Here is a 19,515-nt window from a genome sequence, read left to right as displayed (position 1 = left end):
ATTGTTGATATGCAGCGGCAAGTGAAAAGCAGTTAAATAGGCCTATGCAGTATTTCTATATACAATCGTAGGGCGGACAATAATTTCCTCCTCCAGGTTAGATGGATGCATTGTAAAATTTGTGTCTCCACCTTTTCGCAGCCCTAGATGATTGCATTTAATAAAGTCACTTAGGTCCCCCGTTTTGCCCATTCGAATGTTCAAATCAAACAGTAACAATGCCTCGATGCCGGTCTGCCTGTTTTATATAGCAAGCCATAGCCACGTGATTCACTCTGTCGGAGCGATCCATTTGGTTCGGGTTTATAAAATGGCACATTTTTCCCGTGCTATGAAAGGAGAAGAAAGGTTTCTGATTAGGCCTACTCTGTCCCTACGCGCATTGTTCACAACTGTGTCTTGCTAACAGTGATTGAGTTATATTATTAGCCTAAATTATGGCTATGCAATATACTCAAATTAGGAATCGTAGCCTATATTACATTAGTCTGCAAATGCGATTATAGATGCATATAATCTTTATTATAAAGGTGCAATCTTATTGTGAAAAAAATAGCTACAGATGTCAGCATTTGACGTTTTACTGTTCCACAAGTAAATGAGTCAATTTATGATCCGTTTTAGTACTGGTTGACGTTGTATATGCCTTTCCACAGACCTTTACATTTTATATTGTGCTGATAACTAATGTCTGGGGTCATTTGTTTGTTTTTGCTGTTCTCTAAATAGCATTAGAGGTTTTTTGTTTTGTTTTGTTGTGTAGAAATGCAGTAGATGAGCTTCAACTTCCCCACAACTCATTTTGCCATTCCATTTCATGTCAACAATCTACACAAAATACATTTGTGAGAAAAAAATTATAAAATAAAACACTAATATATCTTGATTAGATAAGTATTCAACTTCCTGGGTCAATGTTAGAATCACCTTTAGCAGCATTTACAGCTGTGAGTCTTTCTGGGTAAGTCTAAGAGCTATCCACACCTGAATCGTGCAACATTTGCCCATTTATTATTTTCAATATTCTTCAAGCTCTGTCAAATTGGTTGTTAATCATTGCTAGACAACCATTTTCAGGTCTTGCCATAGATTTTCAAGCAGATATAATTCAAAACTGTAACTCGTCCACTCAGGAACATTCACTTTCTTCTTGGTAAACAACTCCAGTGTAGATTTGGCCTTGTGTTTTAGGTTATTATCCTGATGAAAGGTGAATTCATCTCCCAGTGTCTGGTGGAAAGGAGACAACCAGGTTTTCTACTAGGATTTAGTCTGTGCTTAGCTCCATTCCGTTTCTTTTTTGTTCTGGAAAAACTCTGCATAATATGATGCAGCCACCACTATGCATGACAATTATGTAGAGTCATACTCAGTAATGTGTTGTATTAGATTTTCCACAAACATAAAATGTATTCAGGACAAAAAGTAAATTACTTTGCCACATTTTTTGCAGTGTTACTGTTGCGAACAGGATGCATGTTTTGGAATATTTTTATTATTGACAGGCTTCCTTCTTTCACTTCTTTCTGTCAATTAAGTTACTATTGTGAAGTAACTAAAGTTGTTGATTTATTTATTACAGCCTTTAAACTAACTGTTTTAAAGTCACCATTGCTCTTATGGTGAAATCCACACGTGGTTTCCTTCTCTCCATCAACTGAGTTATGTATCTTTGTAGTGACTGGGTGTATTTATACACCATCCCAAGTATAATAAATAATTCCACCATGCTCAAAGGGCTATTCAATGCCTGCTTTTTTCCCCCCATCTACCAATAGGTGCCCAAAGTAGGGCAATGCGAGGCATTGGAAAACCTCCCCGGTCTTTGTGGTTGAATCTGTTTAATTTATTATGTGACTTGTTAAACACATTTTTACTCCTAAACTTATTTAGGCTTGCCATAACAAAAGTTGTTGAATAATTAGACTGAAGACATTTAAGCTTTTCATTTTTAATGAATTTGTTAAAAAAAATTGAAAAACATAATCCCACTTTGACATAATGGGGTATTGTGTTTAGAAGAATAATCGTAATGGGGTATTGTGCCAGTGACCAAAGAAAAAGATCTACATTTAATATATTTTAAATTCAGGCTGTAACAAATGTGGAAAAAGTAAAGGTTTGTGAATAGTTTCTGAAGGTACTGTAACTGGAAGCATGCTATTGATAGAACCAAAGGATTCTGTATCGGCACGCATCACATCAAGCAAGGAGCATTTGAAATGCACTGCACTGTGAAGAAAAAAAGAAGAAGTTCAAATGTCATGGGAACTGACTGAGGTGTCAACACTTAGCCAGCAAGAACTCATCTTCCTCTTGGACAAATGTGTTCAGTCAGCACTTGGGCTGTGGCGGTCACGAAATTTAGTCTGCCGGTGATTGTCAAGCAAATAACTGTCGGTCTCACGGTAATTGACCGTTAATTAACAATCATTGAGCATCTCCTGGCTTCCACACATAGCCTACAAGCCCCTGATGCACACTTTGGAACATCTACTTTTTAAAAAGTCTAATAAATCCATGTAAAATATCCTACACCTTCACAATAAATCCATTATTTATTTTAGACAGGTCTAAAGAAGCATGGTATGAAGAAAATGTATTCTTCAAAAGAAATTAATAGCATTCTCTGATTTGTCCTTATGTTAGGTGCTGATGTGGCTATGCCAAATGGCTGTGGGCTACATTTGTTTATTTAGCAGACAACATTTCCTTATAATTCCGTGGCATTATGTAAAATTATTTTATAGTATGAAGAATACAATTGAACAAAGCTGAATAAAATATAAATATTTTCTTCAAACGATTTGAGGGAGTGCGCACATGCTATTCTGTGTAGAGCGGTTAACAAAGAAATAGGGCCTCCTATATGCTTAATTTAGAGTTATTAATGTAACTTTAGTTCTACAAATGTTGGGCTATACGTTTAGATTTTTAATACATTGTAAGGCTGCATTACGAGACTGATGATTTTTTTTTTAAAGTCGCTTGAAAAGGCATGAGCTCTGCTTGGTTTTTTGCGCAGGCAATACACACTCCAATAGTCTCTCATTCACAATTTGAGAAGCACTTGATAATTTCACAGCGGCATCCCCTCCGTGGCCATAATGCACCCCCCAAAAAAATCCATGTGCTGCGCAAGTTTTACAGAGCAAGCCAGACTGCTTTAGCCATGGTACACCCTACTAAATTTTGGCTGACTAACGTAAGTGCAGCTTAGTTGAATTTCTCAACTTTTGCTATCCAAGCAGTGCTAACGTGCATGAACACCACGAACCGCTCCGCTTGGGTAACGGCCAGTGTTTCACCTCCCAACATCCCATTGTAATGAATGGGCGAAGTTGCTCACCTGTCAGTAATCCCAGCACTGTGGGGACCTGCTCCAGCAACAGTTTGCGCAGCTCATCCTTCCGTGCCACGCTCAAATCCTCCCGTGGGCACGCCAGCTCCTCGGATGTGGTCTTGAGCAAAACCAGTCCCAGCGAGGCCATGGTAGGAGACTGGATCAGCTGCAGTAACGCACACAGAACACACACATCAATTTGTGCTAACATCACAGGAAAAGTGCATTCCGCAGCCTTTTCTTTTGGGCTCCCGAGTGGCACAGCGGCCTAAGGCACTGCATCTCAGTGCTAGAGGCGTCACTACAGACCCTGGTTCGATTCCAGGCTGTACCACAACTGGTCGTGATTTGGAGTCCCATAGGCCGGAGCACAATTAGCCCAGCGTCGTTAGGGTCTGGCCGGGGTAGGCCGTCATTGTAAATAAGAATTTGTTAACCGACTTGCCTAGTTAAAAAAAGGTTAAACGTTTTTTTTCCTAAAGTAGAATTACGAATTATACACAAGATCACAGCAAAAACAAAACGTGCACACACACCAACATTATTTGAATCAAACCAATCAGTGCACCTGTCCAGAGACAAAGAAATGGTGGCCTCACTTTTGAACAAAAAATATAAGCAACTAAATGTACATTAAATGTACATCAATCTGATTCTGACTGTCACATGGAAAATCTTTTATTTTTGAAATGGCATACCTCAATACTGTACCTTGTGTATGTTCATTTATCGTGTTACTGTTAGTATGTCTAAATTGTACATATGTTTGCATGCATTTGCTAAAACGCCCAATAAATATACTTATTGAAGAGCAATATACTCTACACAAGTCGGTTAGGACATCTACTTTAGGCATGAAGAGTAATTTTTCCAACAATTGTTTAGAGACAGATTTCGCTTATAATTCACTGTATCACAATTCCAGTGGGTCAGAAGTTTACATACACTTAGTTGACTGCGCCTTTAAACAGCTTGGAAAATTCCAGAAAACGATGCCATGGCTTTAGAAGCTTCCGACAGGCTAATTGCCATAATTTGAGTCAATTGGAGGTGTACCTGTGGATGTATGACTCTTGGACCTAGACTTGGTGCTCCGGTACCGCTTGCCGTGCGGTAGCAGAGAGAACGGTCTATGACTAGGGTAGCTGGAGTCCTTGTCAATTTGTAGGGCATTCCTCTGACACCGCCTGGTATAGAGGTCCTGGATGGCAGGAAGCTTGGCCCTGGTGATGTACTGGGCCGTACACACTACCCTCTGTAGTGCCTTGCGGTTGGAGGCTGAGCAGTTGCCATACCAGGCAGTGATGCCACCAGTCAGGATACTCTCGATGGTGCTGCTGTAGAAGCGTTTGAGGATCTGAGGACCCATGCCAAATCTTTTCAGTCTCCTGAGGGGAATAGGTTTTGTCGTGCCCTCTTTACGACTGTCTTGGTGTGCTTGGACCATGTCAGTTTGTTGGCGATGTGGACACCAAGGAACTTGAACGTCTCAACCTACTCCACTGCTGCCCCGTCAATGGGGGCGTGCTCGGTCCTCCATTTCCTGTAGTCCACAATCATCTCCTTTGTCTTAATCACATTGAGGGAGAGGTTGCTGTCCTGGCACCACACGGCCAGGTCTCTGACCCCCCTATAGGTGGTCTTCGTTGTTGTCGGTGATCAGGCCTACCACTGTTGTGTCATCTGCAAACGTAATAAGGGTGTTGGAGTAGTGCCTGGCCGTGCAGTCATGAGTGAACAGGGAGTACAGGAGGGGACTGAGCACGCACCCCTGAGGGGCCCCCGTGTTGAGGATGTGTAGTCAACTACCCTTACCACCTGAAGGCAGCCAGGAAGTCCAAGATCCAGTTGCAGAGGGAGGTGTTTAGTCCCAGGGTCCTTAGCTTAGTGATGAGCTTTGGAGGGCACTATGGTGTTGAACGCTGAGCAGTAGTCAATGAATAGCATTCTCACAAAGATGTTCCTTTTGTCCAGGTGGGAAAGGGCGGTGTGGAGTGCAATAGAGATTGCATCATCTGTGGATCTGTTAGGGCGGTATGCAAATTGGAATGGGTCTAGGGTTTCTGGGATAATGGTGTTGATGTGAGCCATGACCAGCCTTTCAAAGCACTTCATGGCTACAGATGTGAGTGCTATGGGTTATGCAGGTTACTTTAGTGTTCTTGGGCACAGGGACTATGGTGGTCTGCTTAAAACATGTTGGTATTACAGAATCGGACAGGGAGAGATTGAAAATGTCAGTGAAGACACTTGCCAGTTGGTCAGCGCATGCTCGCAATACACGTCCTGGTAATCTGTCTGGCCCAGTGGCCTTGTGAATGTTTTTTTTTTTTTTATTATTATTTTTTTTATCCCATTTTCTCCCATTTTTCGTGGTATCCAATCGCTAGTAATTACTACCTTGTCTCATCGCTACAACTCCCGTACGGGCTCGGGAGAGACGAAGGTCGAAAGCCATGCGTCCTCCGAAGCACATCCCAACCAGCCGTACTGCTTCTTAACACAGCGCGCCTCCAACCCGGAAGCCAGCCGCACCAATGTGTCGGAGGAAACACCGTGTACCTGGCCCCCTTGGCTGGCGCGCACTGCGCCCGGCCCGCCACAGGAGTCGCTGGAGCGCGATGAGACAAGGATATCCCTACCGGCCAAACCCTCCCTACCCCGGACGACGCTATGCCAATTGTGCGTCGCCCCACGGACCTCCCGGTCGCGGCCGGCTGCGACAGAGCCTGGGCGCGAACCCAGAGACTCTGGTGGCGCAGTTAGCACTGCGATGCAGTGCCCTAGACCACTGCGCCACCCGGGAGGCCCCAAGGCCTTGTGAATGTTGACCTGTTTTAAGGTCTTACATCGGCTGCGGAGAGCGTAATCACAGAGTCGTCCGGAACAGCTGGTGCACTCATGCATGTTTCTGTGTTATTTGCCTCGAAGCGAGCATAGACGTAGTTTAGCTTGTTTGGTAGGCTCGTGGCACTGGGCAGCTCTCGGCTGTGCTTCCCTTTGTAGTCTAATGGTTTGCAAGCCCTGCCACATCCGATGAGCGTCGGAGCCGGTGTAGTGCAATTCAATCTTAGTCCTGTATTGGCACCTTGCCTGTTTGATGGTTCGTAGGAGGGCATAGCGGGATTTCTTATAAGATTCCGGGTTAGAGTCCCGCTCCTTAAAAGCGGCAGCTCTAGCATTTAGCTCAGTGCGGATGTTGCCTGTAATTCATGGCTTCTGGTTGGGGTATGTACGTACGGTCACTGTGGGGACGTCAACAATGCACTTATTGATATAGCCAATGACTGATGTGGAGTAATCCTCAATGCCATAGGAAGAATCCCGGAACATATTCCAGTCTGTGCTAGCAAAAAAGTCCTGTAGCTTAGCATCTGCTTCATTTGAGTCCCTTGTAAGAATAGAAGACGTTTCTCCTAAATTAATCCTGATAATGCCATGATCAAGAAAATCAAGAATCATGATGAGTGATAAGATTACAGAGGTTACAACAAAACATCTTGTTTCGAAGATCTGATCACATCTTAGGTCAAATTTATGCAGAAATACAGAAAACGCTCAAGGGTTCACAAACCTTCTCAGCACTGTACTCAGCACTGTACTGCAACTGTACATAGTGTTTGTGTCGGACTGGATTATGACATGGGGATGATAACCTATAATAAAGGCTTCCAATGCAAATGTTTAAGGCCCGGAGCAGTCAAAATTCAGTTTTATCCTGTGTTTTAGATATTGTACAACAGTTGATGAAACTAACACTGTAAAAGTGTGAAAAATATATAGAATGATTATTTCCTGACAGTTGCTGGTTGAAAATACAATCTTCACAGGACCTTCTAAATCAGCAGACTTCGCATGGGTGGAGTTTCGGCTTGCCTGGTGACGTCACCTGAATTAGTTAATAGACCAATAACAAAAAGCGTTCTGAACTAGGGCTGTGGTGGTCATGAAATTCCGTCAGCCGGTGATTGTCAAGCAAATAACTGTCGGTCTCACGTTAATTGACCGTTCATGAACAAACATTTTACATCTCCTGGCTTCCACACGTAGCCTACAAGCCCCCGATGCAGACTTTTGGAACATCTACATTTTAAAAAGTCTAATAAATCCAATAAATCCAAAACAAATAGCCTACACCTTCACAATAAATCCATTATTTTAGAGAGGTCTAAAGAAGCATGATAAGAAAATTTGGTATTTTTCAGAAGAAATTAATAGCATACTCTGAATAGCAAACGTTTAGATTTTTTTCAAAGTTGCTTGAAAGGCATAAGCTCTGCTCACACCATCAGTCTCTCATTCACAATTTGACAAGGTCTTGAATTTCACTGTGGCATCCCCTTTGTGTGGCCATAATGCACCTTAAAAAAAAGAAAAACAATCAATGCCTTGGCTATTGTGCCCTTGGCCCGGATTACTGCGTTGTTCCTTCCTGCATGCTCCAAAGCACCTCTCACTCACATGGCTCTCCATCACGTGAACAGGTTTTTCCTCACAGGCTACAAGCAGTGGTGGAAAAAGCACCCAATTGTGATACTTGAGTAGCGCACAATTGGCCCAGCGTCATCCGGGTTAGGGGAGGGTTTGGCCCGCAGGGATGTCCTAGTCCCATCGCGTACTAGTGACTTCTGTGGCGTGCTGGGCGCAGTGCACGCAGACACGGTTGCCAGGCGTTCCTCCGACACATTGGTGTGGCTGGCTTCTGGGTTAAGTGGGCATTGTGTCAAGAAGCAGCGCGGTTGGGTTTCGGAGGAGGCACAGCTCCCGACCTCCGCTCTCCCGAGTCCGTACGGGAGTTGCAGCGATGAGAGAAGACTAACTAGCAATTGGATAACACGAAATTGGGGTGAAAACAAGGTTAAAAAAATTGGGGGAAAAGTAAAAGTATTTGGTTCTAAATATACTTAAGTATCAAAAGTAAATGTAATTTCTAAAATATACTTACGTATCAAATTCCATATTAAGCGATGCGGAAGGCGCTATTTTCTTGTTTAAAAAATGTACAGATATCCAGGGGCACACTCCAACAATTAAGCATTTGTGTTCAGTGAGTCCACTAGATCAGAGGCACTAGGGATGACCACATATTCTCTTGAATTTGACCATTTTCCTGTCCTGCTAAGCATAAAAATGTAACGAGTACTTTGTGTCAGGGAAACTATATGGAGTAAAAAGTACATTATATTCTTTAGGAATGTAGTGAAGTAAAAGTAGTCCAAAATTATTTTTGGTAAAGTATAGATACCCCCAGAAAAGTATTTTTACTTAAGTAATTGCACAACTGGATACAGGTGAAGACAGACACATCGACACCGCAACTGCGGCGAAATAAATATTGAAATAAATATTACTAACCGTCTCGGACGATAGCTCTCAAATTAATACAAAACAACTTTTTTACGCAATGTGACTGACGCAACAGATCAGAACGTTTAGCTTAAAACGTTGCTAAACGATTAGGCTATTTCTTCATAAGAGCAGCAATGCGCACATGGCAGTAGGCTATAAGCGCAAATTTTCCATTCACAGGAAAACACCATTATCAAAAGTGACTGCAAATGTGACTATGCATGTAATGCTTTTATTATAAAGGAACATTTTTTATTATAACATGTGCATTTTTATGGTGAAACTTCACCAATGGTGAATCTTCACCAAACTTGAAACGCACACACTGCTTATGTATGTCAGTTTGGCTCTACACAACTTGTAAAGCAGATTCATGTGCTTAATTTGTCCACTTTAGTTGTGATACAAACATTATCAAAACATATAGGCCTATGGGGCTAGGCTAAATGAGGTGTGCGACTGATTCAAAAAAGTCAAAAAAAGGCATTGTTTCTTACCTTATGCTGGGCATCATTCACAAGTGCTAATATTGTCACCCATCAGATTATTCTTGATTTAATCTGGTCTTTAAATATAATAAATATGTGAGAAATCTGTTTTGATTTAGAATGGACCATTCTCATGCACCTGTCTCGAAACAGGGGCAGCAGGAAAAAAATACATGTTGTCTATGCACTTAAAAAGCGAATGGAGGACGCTTTTCCCGTGGTTCATTTTCATGCCAGCCAGGTAGGCTATACTCCTGTAGTAAAGATACGCAGTGTTTAATATTAGGAAAGTTGATGAATAAATAAATATAGTAGACCTAGCCTAAATCAGACCTAGCCTGATTTATTTTTAGACCATTTTATTCGAAAACTATTACAGTAAGATAATTAATTGTTAACCAGAAATACATTTTTAGCCTGTCAAGCAAATTAATGAAATCGTGGATTGCAGCCAAGTGCTCTCCATGCACAATTTGCAGATGCTAAAAGTGTTGAGAGATACAGATATAGCGGTGACCTATGCTTTTAAAATGCTAGCAGGGTGACCATATGAAGACTAATGTATCAACTGACAGGCCTGTATCACTTTATTTGCCTTCTGTTTGTCTTTGTCGGTTTTTCTGTTTTTTCATTTCTTTATTGTAATGTTGTTTGGGCAAGACTTTATTTAGGTAGCCCCCTATAAAAGGCGTACAAACCTAAATAATAAATCAAGTGGTACTTGATTTTTTAAATGTAATTTTATTGAACAAGGCATGTCAAATTCTTATTTATAATGACGGTCTACCAAAAGGCAAAGCACACATCACGACGAGACAACAGTACATAAAGTGAGACCTAAGACGACAACACAGCATGGTAGCAACACATGACAGCAGCACAACATGGATGCAGCACAAAACAGGGTACAAACATTGTTGGGCTCAGACAGCAGCACAAAGGGCAAGAATGTAGATCACAATACATCACGCAAAGCAGCCACAACTGTCAGTAAGAGTGTCCATGATTGAGTCTTTGAAGAGATTGAGATAAAACTGTCCAGTGTAAGTGTTTGTTGCAGCTCTTTCCAGTCGCTAGCTGCAGCGAACTAAAAAGACGAGTGACCCAGGAATGTGTGTGCTTTGGGGACCTTTAACAGAATGTGAGTTAGTTTGGCAGGTGGGGTGATAGAGGAGCTATTACGATAGAGGAAACCAAGTCTAGATTTAACTTTAGCCTGCAGCTTTGATATGTGCTGAGAGAAGGACAGTATACCGTCCAGCCATACTCCCTAGTACTTGTGTTAAGTGACTACCTCAAGCTCTAAACCCTCACGAGTTAGTAATCACACTGGTGGGGTGAGGGGCATTCTTACCAAACCACATGACCTTTGTTTTGGAGGTGTTCAGAACAATGTTAAAGGCAGAGAAAGCGTGTTGGACACTAAGAAAGCTTTGTTGTAGAGCGTTTAACACAAAATCCGGGGAGGGGCCAGTTGAGTATATGACTATCATCTGCAATATAAATGGATAAGAGCGCTTCCTACTGCTTGAGCTATGTTGTTGATGTAAATTGAGAATAGTGTGGGGCCTAGGATTGAGCCTTGGGGTACTCCCCTGGTGACAGGCAGTGGCTGAGAAAGCAGATTTTCTGACTTTATACACTGCACTCTTTGAGAGGTAGTTAGCAAACCATGCCAAAGAGCCCTCAGAAACACCAATACTACTTAGCCTGCCCATAAGAATGGAATAGTTTACCGTATCAAAAGCGTTGGCCAAGTCAATAAAAATAACAGCACAACATTGCTTAGAATCAATGGCAATGGTGACATCATTGAGGACCTTTAAGGTTGCAATGACACATCCATAACCTGAGCGGAAACCAGATTGCATACCATAGTGAAAAATATAGAAAAGCCAGTCAGTACCATACCATAGTGAAAAATCAAGAAAGCCAGTCAGTTCATTATTGACAAGTCTTTCAACACTTTCGATATACAGAGCAAAATGGAAATAAGCCTATAACAGTTAAGATCAGCTTGATTTCCCCCTTTAAATAAAGGACAAACCGTGGCTGCCTTCCAAGCAATGGGAACCTCCCCAGAAAGGAGAGGCAGGTTAAAAAAGTTTAGGGATAGGCTTGGCGATGATCGGGGCAGCAACCTTAAAGAATAAAGGGACTAAACCATCTGACCCAGATGTTTTATTTGGGTCAAGTTTAAGGAGCTCCTTTAGCACCTCGGATTCAGTGACCGCCTGCAGGGAGAAACTTTTTAGCGGAGGAAAAATAGGGAGGAGCATCGGGGCTTGTCACATTAGAAGGGGTGGGAGATAAGGAAATGTTGGACGCGCAGGGAGGCATGGCTGAGTCATATGGGAATCCTGACTTAATGAAGTGGTGATACAAGAGCTCAGCCATGTGCTTCTTGTCAGTAACAACCACATCATCAACGTTAAGGGACATGGGCAGCTGTGAGGAGGAGGGTTTATTCTCCAGGTCTTTAATCATTATCCAGACCTTCTTGGGGTTAGACCCACAGAGAGAACCGCTCCTTAAAGTATCTAATTTTGGCCTTCCGGACAGCCTGGGTGCACGTATTTCTCATTGACCTAAATGTACGTGTTGATATGCAACAACATTCCAATGAAGGCCATTGACGGCCTAAACATCATGATTTTAATATTTAGATAAACAAAGTATGAAGTTGTTAATTGTGACCAAGAGTTCCCCCTATTCCAGTGGTCACAATTACATTCAGCCATGAGGCTTTTCTTTGCTAGAGCGGATGGTCGGGGGGCCGGAACATAAAAAATGTGTACATTGCAAATTGACCACAAGGCCCAAACGGATACCCTGAGAGTACAAAACTTTAAGAACACCTGCTCTTTCCATGACATAGACTGACCAGGTGAATCCAGGTGAAAGATATGATCCCTTATTGATGTCACTTGTTAAATCTACTTCAAATCATTGTAGGTGAAGGGGAGGAGACAGGTTGAAGAAGGATTTTTAAGCCTTGAGACATGGATTGTGTATGTGTGCCATTCAGAGGGTGAATGGTCAAGACAAAAGTTTGAAGTGCCTTTGAACAGGGTATTGTAGTAGGTGCAAGGGGCACCGATTTGTGTAAAGAGCTGCGATGCTGCTGGGTTTTTCACACTCAACAGTTTATCAAGAATAGTCCACCACCCAAAGAACATCCAGCCAACTTGACACAACTGTGGAAAGCATTGGAGTAAACATGGGCCAGCATCCCTATGGAACGCTTGACACCTTGTAGAGTGCATGCACTGACAAATTGAGGCTGTTGTGAAGGGGGGTTGCAGCTCAATATTAGGAAGTTTTTCTTAATGTTTATCCACTCAACTTTGAGTTGATTTTATTGCTCAGAAAACCTGGGGGACCGCCTATTCCTCCCTGAGATGCAACAACTTCAGTTAGGTTTAGGGCTAGTGGAGAGTTAGTTGAACCTCTATGAACCATTTGTGAGGCACTAATCAAATAAAACATTACCGTTTGGTACATGTGCAAAGCAAACATAACATATTTAACACAATTTTAGCAGGGCTCACCTGAAGGGTGTTGGTGAAGAAATCATGGTAGAACATGGGCCAGTCCTGGCGACCAATATCCACTATGACTTTACAGAGTTTGTTGCGTATGAAGAAGGGCATAGCTTTGTGCTGGGCCAGCAACAGCTTGGGCAGGCAGCTACGGATCTCCATTTTGTCCTGTGAGGCTACTCCCAGCCACATCTTATTGACCAGGTTCTGAAAAGGCAACAATGGGCAGATTTTCAGGTGTTATGACTACCACTTTGCATAACCTTATTTGAACTAGCCAAACACTTATAACTTATCATGATCATAACCATAATTAGGCCTATAATGTGATAGCTGAGACTCAAAGTACAGGGTGTCTTCTCTTGCTATTGCATAGTCATTCCAGTCATCAGCAACACACCACTAGGTTGGGTACATGTCTAATATCAATGTGTTAACAATAACGAGGGTTATAAAATGACTATGGGTTGAGGGAAATTCTCATTTTAACAGATCATATTTGGAAAAGGTGTACATTGTGAGACCCCTGGGGTAGGTTTAGCCAGTAATTACTGTTCTGCATCGTAACACGATCCTAAAATCCTAAAATGTTGCAACATTATGAGCTGTCCAACACGTTTTCTGACAGTTTTTACATGTGCCATGGAAGTACTCTTGACGCTATCATGCAGCCGTTATAATCAGGTGTCATAAGACTAAGAATATCGCAATATGTCACAATGCATGAATATATGCACTTACTGCATTATAATAATACATTTAATTTTAAGTGCTTTTCAAGACACCCAAAGTCACATACACAAGTAATGATATTGTCATAATATATATTTGACAAGTTATGACACATGCTATGAAGCTTAATAACACTTATGAACCGTTATGGAGGACAGCTTATATCTTTGGGCTTTTAGTGATGTTCATAATTATAAATCACAGTGAGAAAAAATTTATATAAATTTATGGATTTTGGCAGTGAGGCCCTTTATCTACTTCCCCAGAGTCAGCATTGGCTCGTGAAACTACATCTAACTTTCTTCAAAAAAATGGTATCAATGAGTTCATCAGACTCTGGGGAAGTAGATAAAAGGCCAAAATCTAAAAGTATCCCTTTAATAATATACTGTAGGTTACAGAAACAATTGCAAAGGCCTACATAACCTTCCATTACAGATGCTCTCCCCTAGTACCCAAAGAGGTACCCATAACACAGTTTCAGAAAAAACATTCTTATGACCTGTTCAGTGTTAAGAGAAAATCCTGTATTATGGCATGTTTAATATTGACGGCGGGCGGCACACTTTCGGAAATCATGAACAAAAACAACAGCTTATTTTCAAGCTATATTGCCACAGGCCCCAGGGCTGACCACAAGATACAGACTCATACCAATCCACAAAAAGGGTTCCTCTTTAAAAGGCTAATACCAAAGTTCATGAAGCATTAGTGATGGAAATAGTCTTCAAGTGTGGAGAGCCCTCAATTTTGGTTTTATCTAATAAGAAAATGATCCGGCAGTCCGTTTCTCTAGCCTAGCCCCTATAATATATCTTACCCATTTTTATAAGAGGTGTGAACGTTTAAATGTTAAAACTAAATTGAAATCCTTAACATTAACAAAATTTAAATCACAGTGCAGATAACACTGAACATATTTTCTGTGTTACAGCCTAACTAGACGATAGGATATAAAAGGCCTGGGGAAAGCTGTGTCATTTAAAGTTATACTCTGCGATATCACGTACATGCAGAAAGTGAACAGCATAGTGGGTTAATTTCCACAACAATTAAGAGTGGAGCGCAAGGCTGCACTTCGCCGCTGTTTTTGTGCCCTGGCTACCACGTAGAATTGCGAGATACAGCTTTTGATTGTCGATAGACCAAGTGCACGATTCAGACCTGCCTATACTGTGCCCATCTCTCTCCATCCCTTGCTAGCTCGCTATGAAAGATGTGAGTGTTTGTGTCCTCGAAAGTACGGCAACTAATCGGTCTCCTCTGTTACAAAACTACAGAATCTTAGGAGTCTATTCATAGCGGAATCGAATCTTGACACTTAGAAATGGGAGTCGACACTGGGAGTAATCAATTATTTTGAAGTCGGCTCGCCACCACTAAGTCATTGTTGTTAACAGTTGGAAAAAAGGCGACAGCAGCGAAGTCCTGTAAGGCAATACTATAAGAAGTTAAATGAGAATGAAATGCAAACTTTGAGAGGTGGAATTGAGGTACAGTAATGTTAGTACAGGTGCAATGCTTAACCATCTGAAAGGAACGCACCATAAGACCCAAACCGTTGCTGGCAGCTGCATTGTGAATTCACATGGAATTTTAGTATTTTTTTATCGTTTAAACAGATTTTTATTTTATTTTTTCTTGTTTAAACTAAGAAAAATGTTTTATTTGTGACATGCCTGAATTTGTTTAACCCTTGTTTTACCAGGTAAGTTGACTCAGGTAAGTTTACCAGGTTATACCACAACAAGCTTAGCCTTAAATACAGCCTTACCAATTGAACTATCAACAGGTTAGCCAATGTTAGTTTAGTATAAAATAAACTATAGTTTAAAGTCCTGTATCTCCGAGCAAAAAGATGTCTTTAACATGAGTTCTCATGTTCTGAAAATGTCAATGTGTGACATCTGCATTAAGTACTGTGAATTTCTTGAGTTTATTTATCAACAGAAAGCAGCCCCATTAAAATAACCATTGCTATGTAATGGTGTGCTCTTATTACTACCGGACACGGTGATGCATTGTGAGGTCTGCACAACGCAACACGGGGATGAACTACCTGCCCTCCAGGACACCTACAGCACCCAATGTCACAGGAAGGCCAAAAAGATAATCAAGGACAACAAGGTCAGTACAGGTGCATCAAAGCTGGGACCGAGACTGAAAAACAGCTTCTATCTCAAGGTCATCAGACTATTAAACTGTCACCACTAACACAGAGAGGCTGCTGCCTACATACAGACTTGAAATCATTGGCCACTTTAATAACTGGATCACTAGTCACAAAAAAAAAACTTTAATAATGTCTACATATGTTACATTACTCATCTCAAATGTATATACTGTATTTTATACCATCTATTGCATCTTGCCTATGCCGCTCGGCCTTCACTCATCCATATATTTATATGTACATATTCTTATTCCATCCCTTTACATTTCGGTGTATTAGCTAGTTGTGAAATTGCTAGATATTACTTGTTAGATATCACTGCACTGTTGGAACTGGAAGCATAAGCAATTCGCTACACTCGCATTAACATCTGCTTAACCATGTGTATGTGACCAATACAATTTGATTTGAATTTGACTATTTATAACATTCACCAAATTAACTTACCTCAAACACTGTGAGACTGTACATCATCACATACTCGTTGCGAGTGTTGGAGAGGAAGTACAAGCAGTGGCGCCAAGCTCCCATCTGCTGAGCAAAGTTATTCAGCAGCTCTTCTGCAGAAAGGGCAGAAATAAAGGAAGCACACGATTTAAAAAATTTGAGTCATTTCAAGTCATTGCTTACATAAAAAAGGTAATTATGACAACTTATCACAACTATAATAACATTTCTATAGTGCTCTTCATAAGAATGTCAAAGCGCTTAAAATGCAAAAAAACAAACAAGCAACACATCATCATAAGTAGCTTAGCTAGTTAGGTCAACCAATAGAGGCCGAGTCTGAAAGCATGCATGCTCTAATGATGGAGAGAGACAGTTCATGACTTCATCAGAGGAAGATGGTCAGGGCGATGGTTGATGAGTCTAGTGCAGGACTACTCTGGGAACCAGTCTGTCGTGTAGCTACTGGACCTCTCCTCCAATGTGCAGCACCCACTTGGGTGATGCCTCAGCAGCTCTGGGCGCCAGAAAGCTCACCAAACACAGTTCAGAGTAGTAGCCCTTCGTCCTCACTACGAGCCTTTTGCCATAGCACTGAATTATTTTACTTTACTTTACAAATATGAGGATATCTGTAATTAAAAATGCATCCGCACTCTATAGTCCATAGCAAATCAATATAAAAAGTTCTGCAAACTGGTCACCATTTCGCCACCAAATGTTCCATGACAATAGAGTTGAATGAATGCAATTATCATGGAACTTTGAGCCAACATAGCAGCACCCATTACACAATTTTAAAATCACATATCAAGTGCACCACAGTACATGGCTCTGGTCCATCCTACTATAATGCCAAATTTCATAAGGGTGACCAGACTTTCTCAGATGGTTGCACAACAATACTTTTGAATATTCAGGTTTCTGCACCCATATCAAATTTGGCACGGTCCTACCACCAGTGCCACACTCACCAATCTCTCTCTTGCGCTCGTTGGTTGTACAGCTGTGGAAGAATTCTGTCATGAGACTCTCCAGAGCACGCAGTGAGCTCTCCTCTGATGCCTGCCGGATCAAAGGAGGAAGGGAGGGAGGAATGATAGAAAGGCGGGGAATAGGAATTGGAAAATATGAGCGATAGGTAGAGAGCTTTAAGATTTTTTGTTTGTTTATCAGTTATGAATGTGACCTAAACTCACTCCACAACTAGCTTACAATTTTGCCAATGGAGCTAGTGAATTGGATCGTTTTCTTTAGCTCAATTGGTTGGTACGTTGTCAAGAGCGGTCCGAGTGTTTGCGATCAGAGAATCACTAGTTCGAGCCCGGTATGGGGACAGTGACAGTGGAGGAAACTACCCTGTTAGCAGCACACTGCTGACAGTTTCATTAAGCCGGGAATGCACTACACGATTTTGTCCATGATTTAGTTTGAGATCAGAGAATAAATCCCGATGTTGTTGCCTACTCGGGGCGTGCGGCTGTCACCGACGCTCATTGAATGTGAGTGGGTCAGAGAGACAATCTAGGTCCTACCGATCCAGTCTTTGAGCAGTACGAATATTTTCAAACATGTTTGATTTTATCGGCACAAAATCTGCAATGCTGTTGTAGTGTGAGATATGCAACGAAAGATTTTGAACAGTGATCAGCAATAGCCAATGAGAGCTCGCCAATGCGATGATAATGTTGTATCGCGTCACCCAGAATGTGTAGACTCTCGAGCATGGGCGATGACAACTACTAGCATGCGTTTGCAGCCTTTAACCAAAGCATCAAATCGTTACAGCTCTAAAGTTCACAAGCAATGTTATTGAATTCAAAATGTATAGGCTACACACACTACATGACCAAAGGTATGTGGACACCTGCTCATCGAACATCTCATTCCAAAATCAGGGTCATTAATATGGAGTTGATCCCCCCTTTGCTGCTATAACAGCCTCCACTTCTGGTAAGACTTTCCAGTAGATGATGGAACATTGCTGCAGGGACTAGTTTCCATTCAGCCACACAATCATTAGTGAGGTTGGGCACTGATGTTGGGTGAATAGGCCTGGCTTGCAGTCATCCCAAAGGTGTTCGATAGGGTTGAGGTCAGAGCTCTGTGCAGGCCATTCAAGTTCTTCCACACTGATCTCGACAAACCATTTCTGTATGGACCTTGCTTTGTGCACGTGGGCATTGTCATGCTGAAATAGGAAAGAGCCTTCCCCTTTCCTAGTTGGAAGCACAAAATTGTAGAATGTCATTGTATGCTGTAGCATTAAGATTTCCCTTCACTGGAACCAAGGGGCCTAGCTCGAACCATGAAAAACAACCGCAGACCATTATCCTTCCTCCATTAAACTTTACAGTTGGCACTATGCATAGGGGTAGGTAGCGTTCTCCTGGCATCCTCCAATCCCAGATTTGTCTGTCGGAATGCCAGATGGTGAAGCGGGATTCATCACTCCAGAGAAGGTGTTTCCATTGCTCCGGAGTCCAATAGCAGCAAGCGTTACACCACTCCAGCCGCAGCTTGGCATTGCGCATGGTGATCTTGGGCTGCTTGGCCATGGAAACCCATTTCATGAAGCTGCTTCCAGAGGCAGTTTGAAACGCAGTAGTGAGTGTTGCAACCGAGGACAGACGGTTTTTACTCACTTCAGAACTCGGCGGTCTGTGAACATTCTGTGACCTTGCGTGGCCTACCACTTCGCGGCTGAGCCGTTGTTGCTCCTAGACATTTCCACTTCACAATAACTGCACTTAAAGTTGAAGGGGGCAGCTCTATTTAACCTTAATTTAACTAGGCAGGGCGAACTGACTTGTTGTAAAGGTGGCATCCTATGACAGTGCCATGTTGAAAGTCACTGAACTCTTCAGTAAGGCCATTCTACTCCCAATGTTGGTGGGAGTTGCATGGCTGTGTGCTCGATTTTATACACCTGTCAGCAACAGGTGTGGCTGAAATAGTAGAATCCACTCATTTGAAGGGCTGTCCACATACACTATATATATATACGCTATATACAGAAGTATTTCAACGCTGTATGGCAGGTGTGAATGTCTGACTGAAAACATTTACGAGGCTGCTTTGAGCCACAGCTCATTCTAACTACGTTAAAATGTAATCACATCATTGTTTTCGCAAGACAGCGTGGTATCGATAATCCTCACGACCAAGTGAAAAATCTTGTGTGACCCCTGTCTGTGTCACATTTTTTAGTCTGCGCACCACTACGTTGGAAAAACAAAAAAAACGTCAGGAATGACGATCGTTTAATGTGAGAGGCTCAACAATGTTAGGATTTTGAAAATTATGTAGTGTACACACAGCTTTAGGGGCAGTAAGGTCAAATGGATGTCACAAATTCATCCAAGTTGCATAGGGCCCAGGACAGACGCTTCACTGTGACGCATATGGAAAATACTCACTAACTTCCTCATCGCATTAGTA

General features: G+C 41.9%; 1 protein-coding gene across 1 annotated transcript in view; it reads right to left on the bottom strand.

The window, feature by feature from the left end:
- The window catches only part of xpo6 (exportin 6), a 71,187-nt gene that overhangs the window by 50,190 nt on the left and 1,482 nt on the right, over positions 1-19,515 (bottom strand). The window contains exons 2-5 of the mRNA XM_055881438.1: positions 17,049-17,139; positions 16,075-16,187; positions 12,732-12,929; positions 3,350-3,509 (exon numbers count right to left, since the gene is read on the bottom strand). Of these exons, the coding sequence (XP_055737413.1) occupies positions 3,350-3,509; positions 12,732-12,929; positions 16,075-16,187; positions 17,049-17,139 (562 nt within the window). The remainder of the gene's footprint in view (positions 1-3,349; positions 3,510-12,731; positions 12,930-16,074; positions 16,188-17,048; positions 17,140-19,515) is intronic.

This window comes from Salvelinus fontinalis, chromosome 2 (genome assembly GCF_029448725.1).
Source record: "Salvelinus fontinalis isolate EN_2023a chromosome 2, ASM2944872v1, whole genome shotgun sequence".
NCBI classification, from domain to species: domain Eukaryota; kingdom Metazoa; phylum Chordata; class Actinopteri; order Salmoniformes; family Salmonidae; genus Salvelinus; species Salvelinus fontinalis.
Note: the sequence above shows the minus strand (reverse complement) of the source record. Positions and strands in the feature narration are given on the sequence as shown.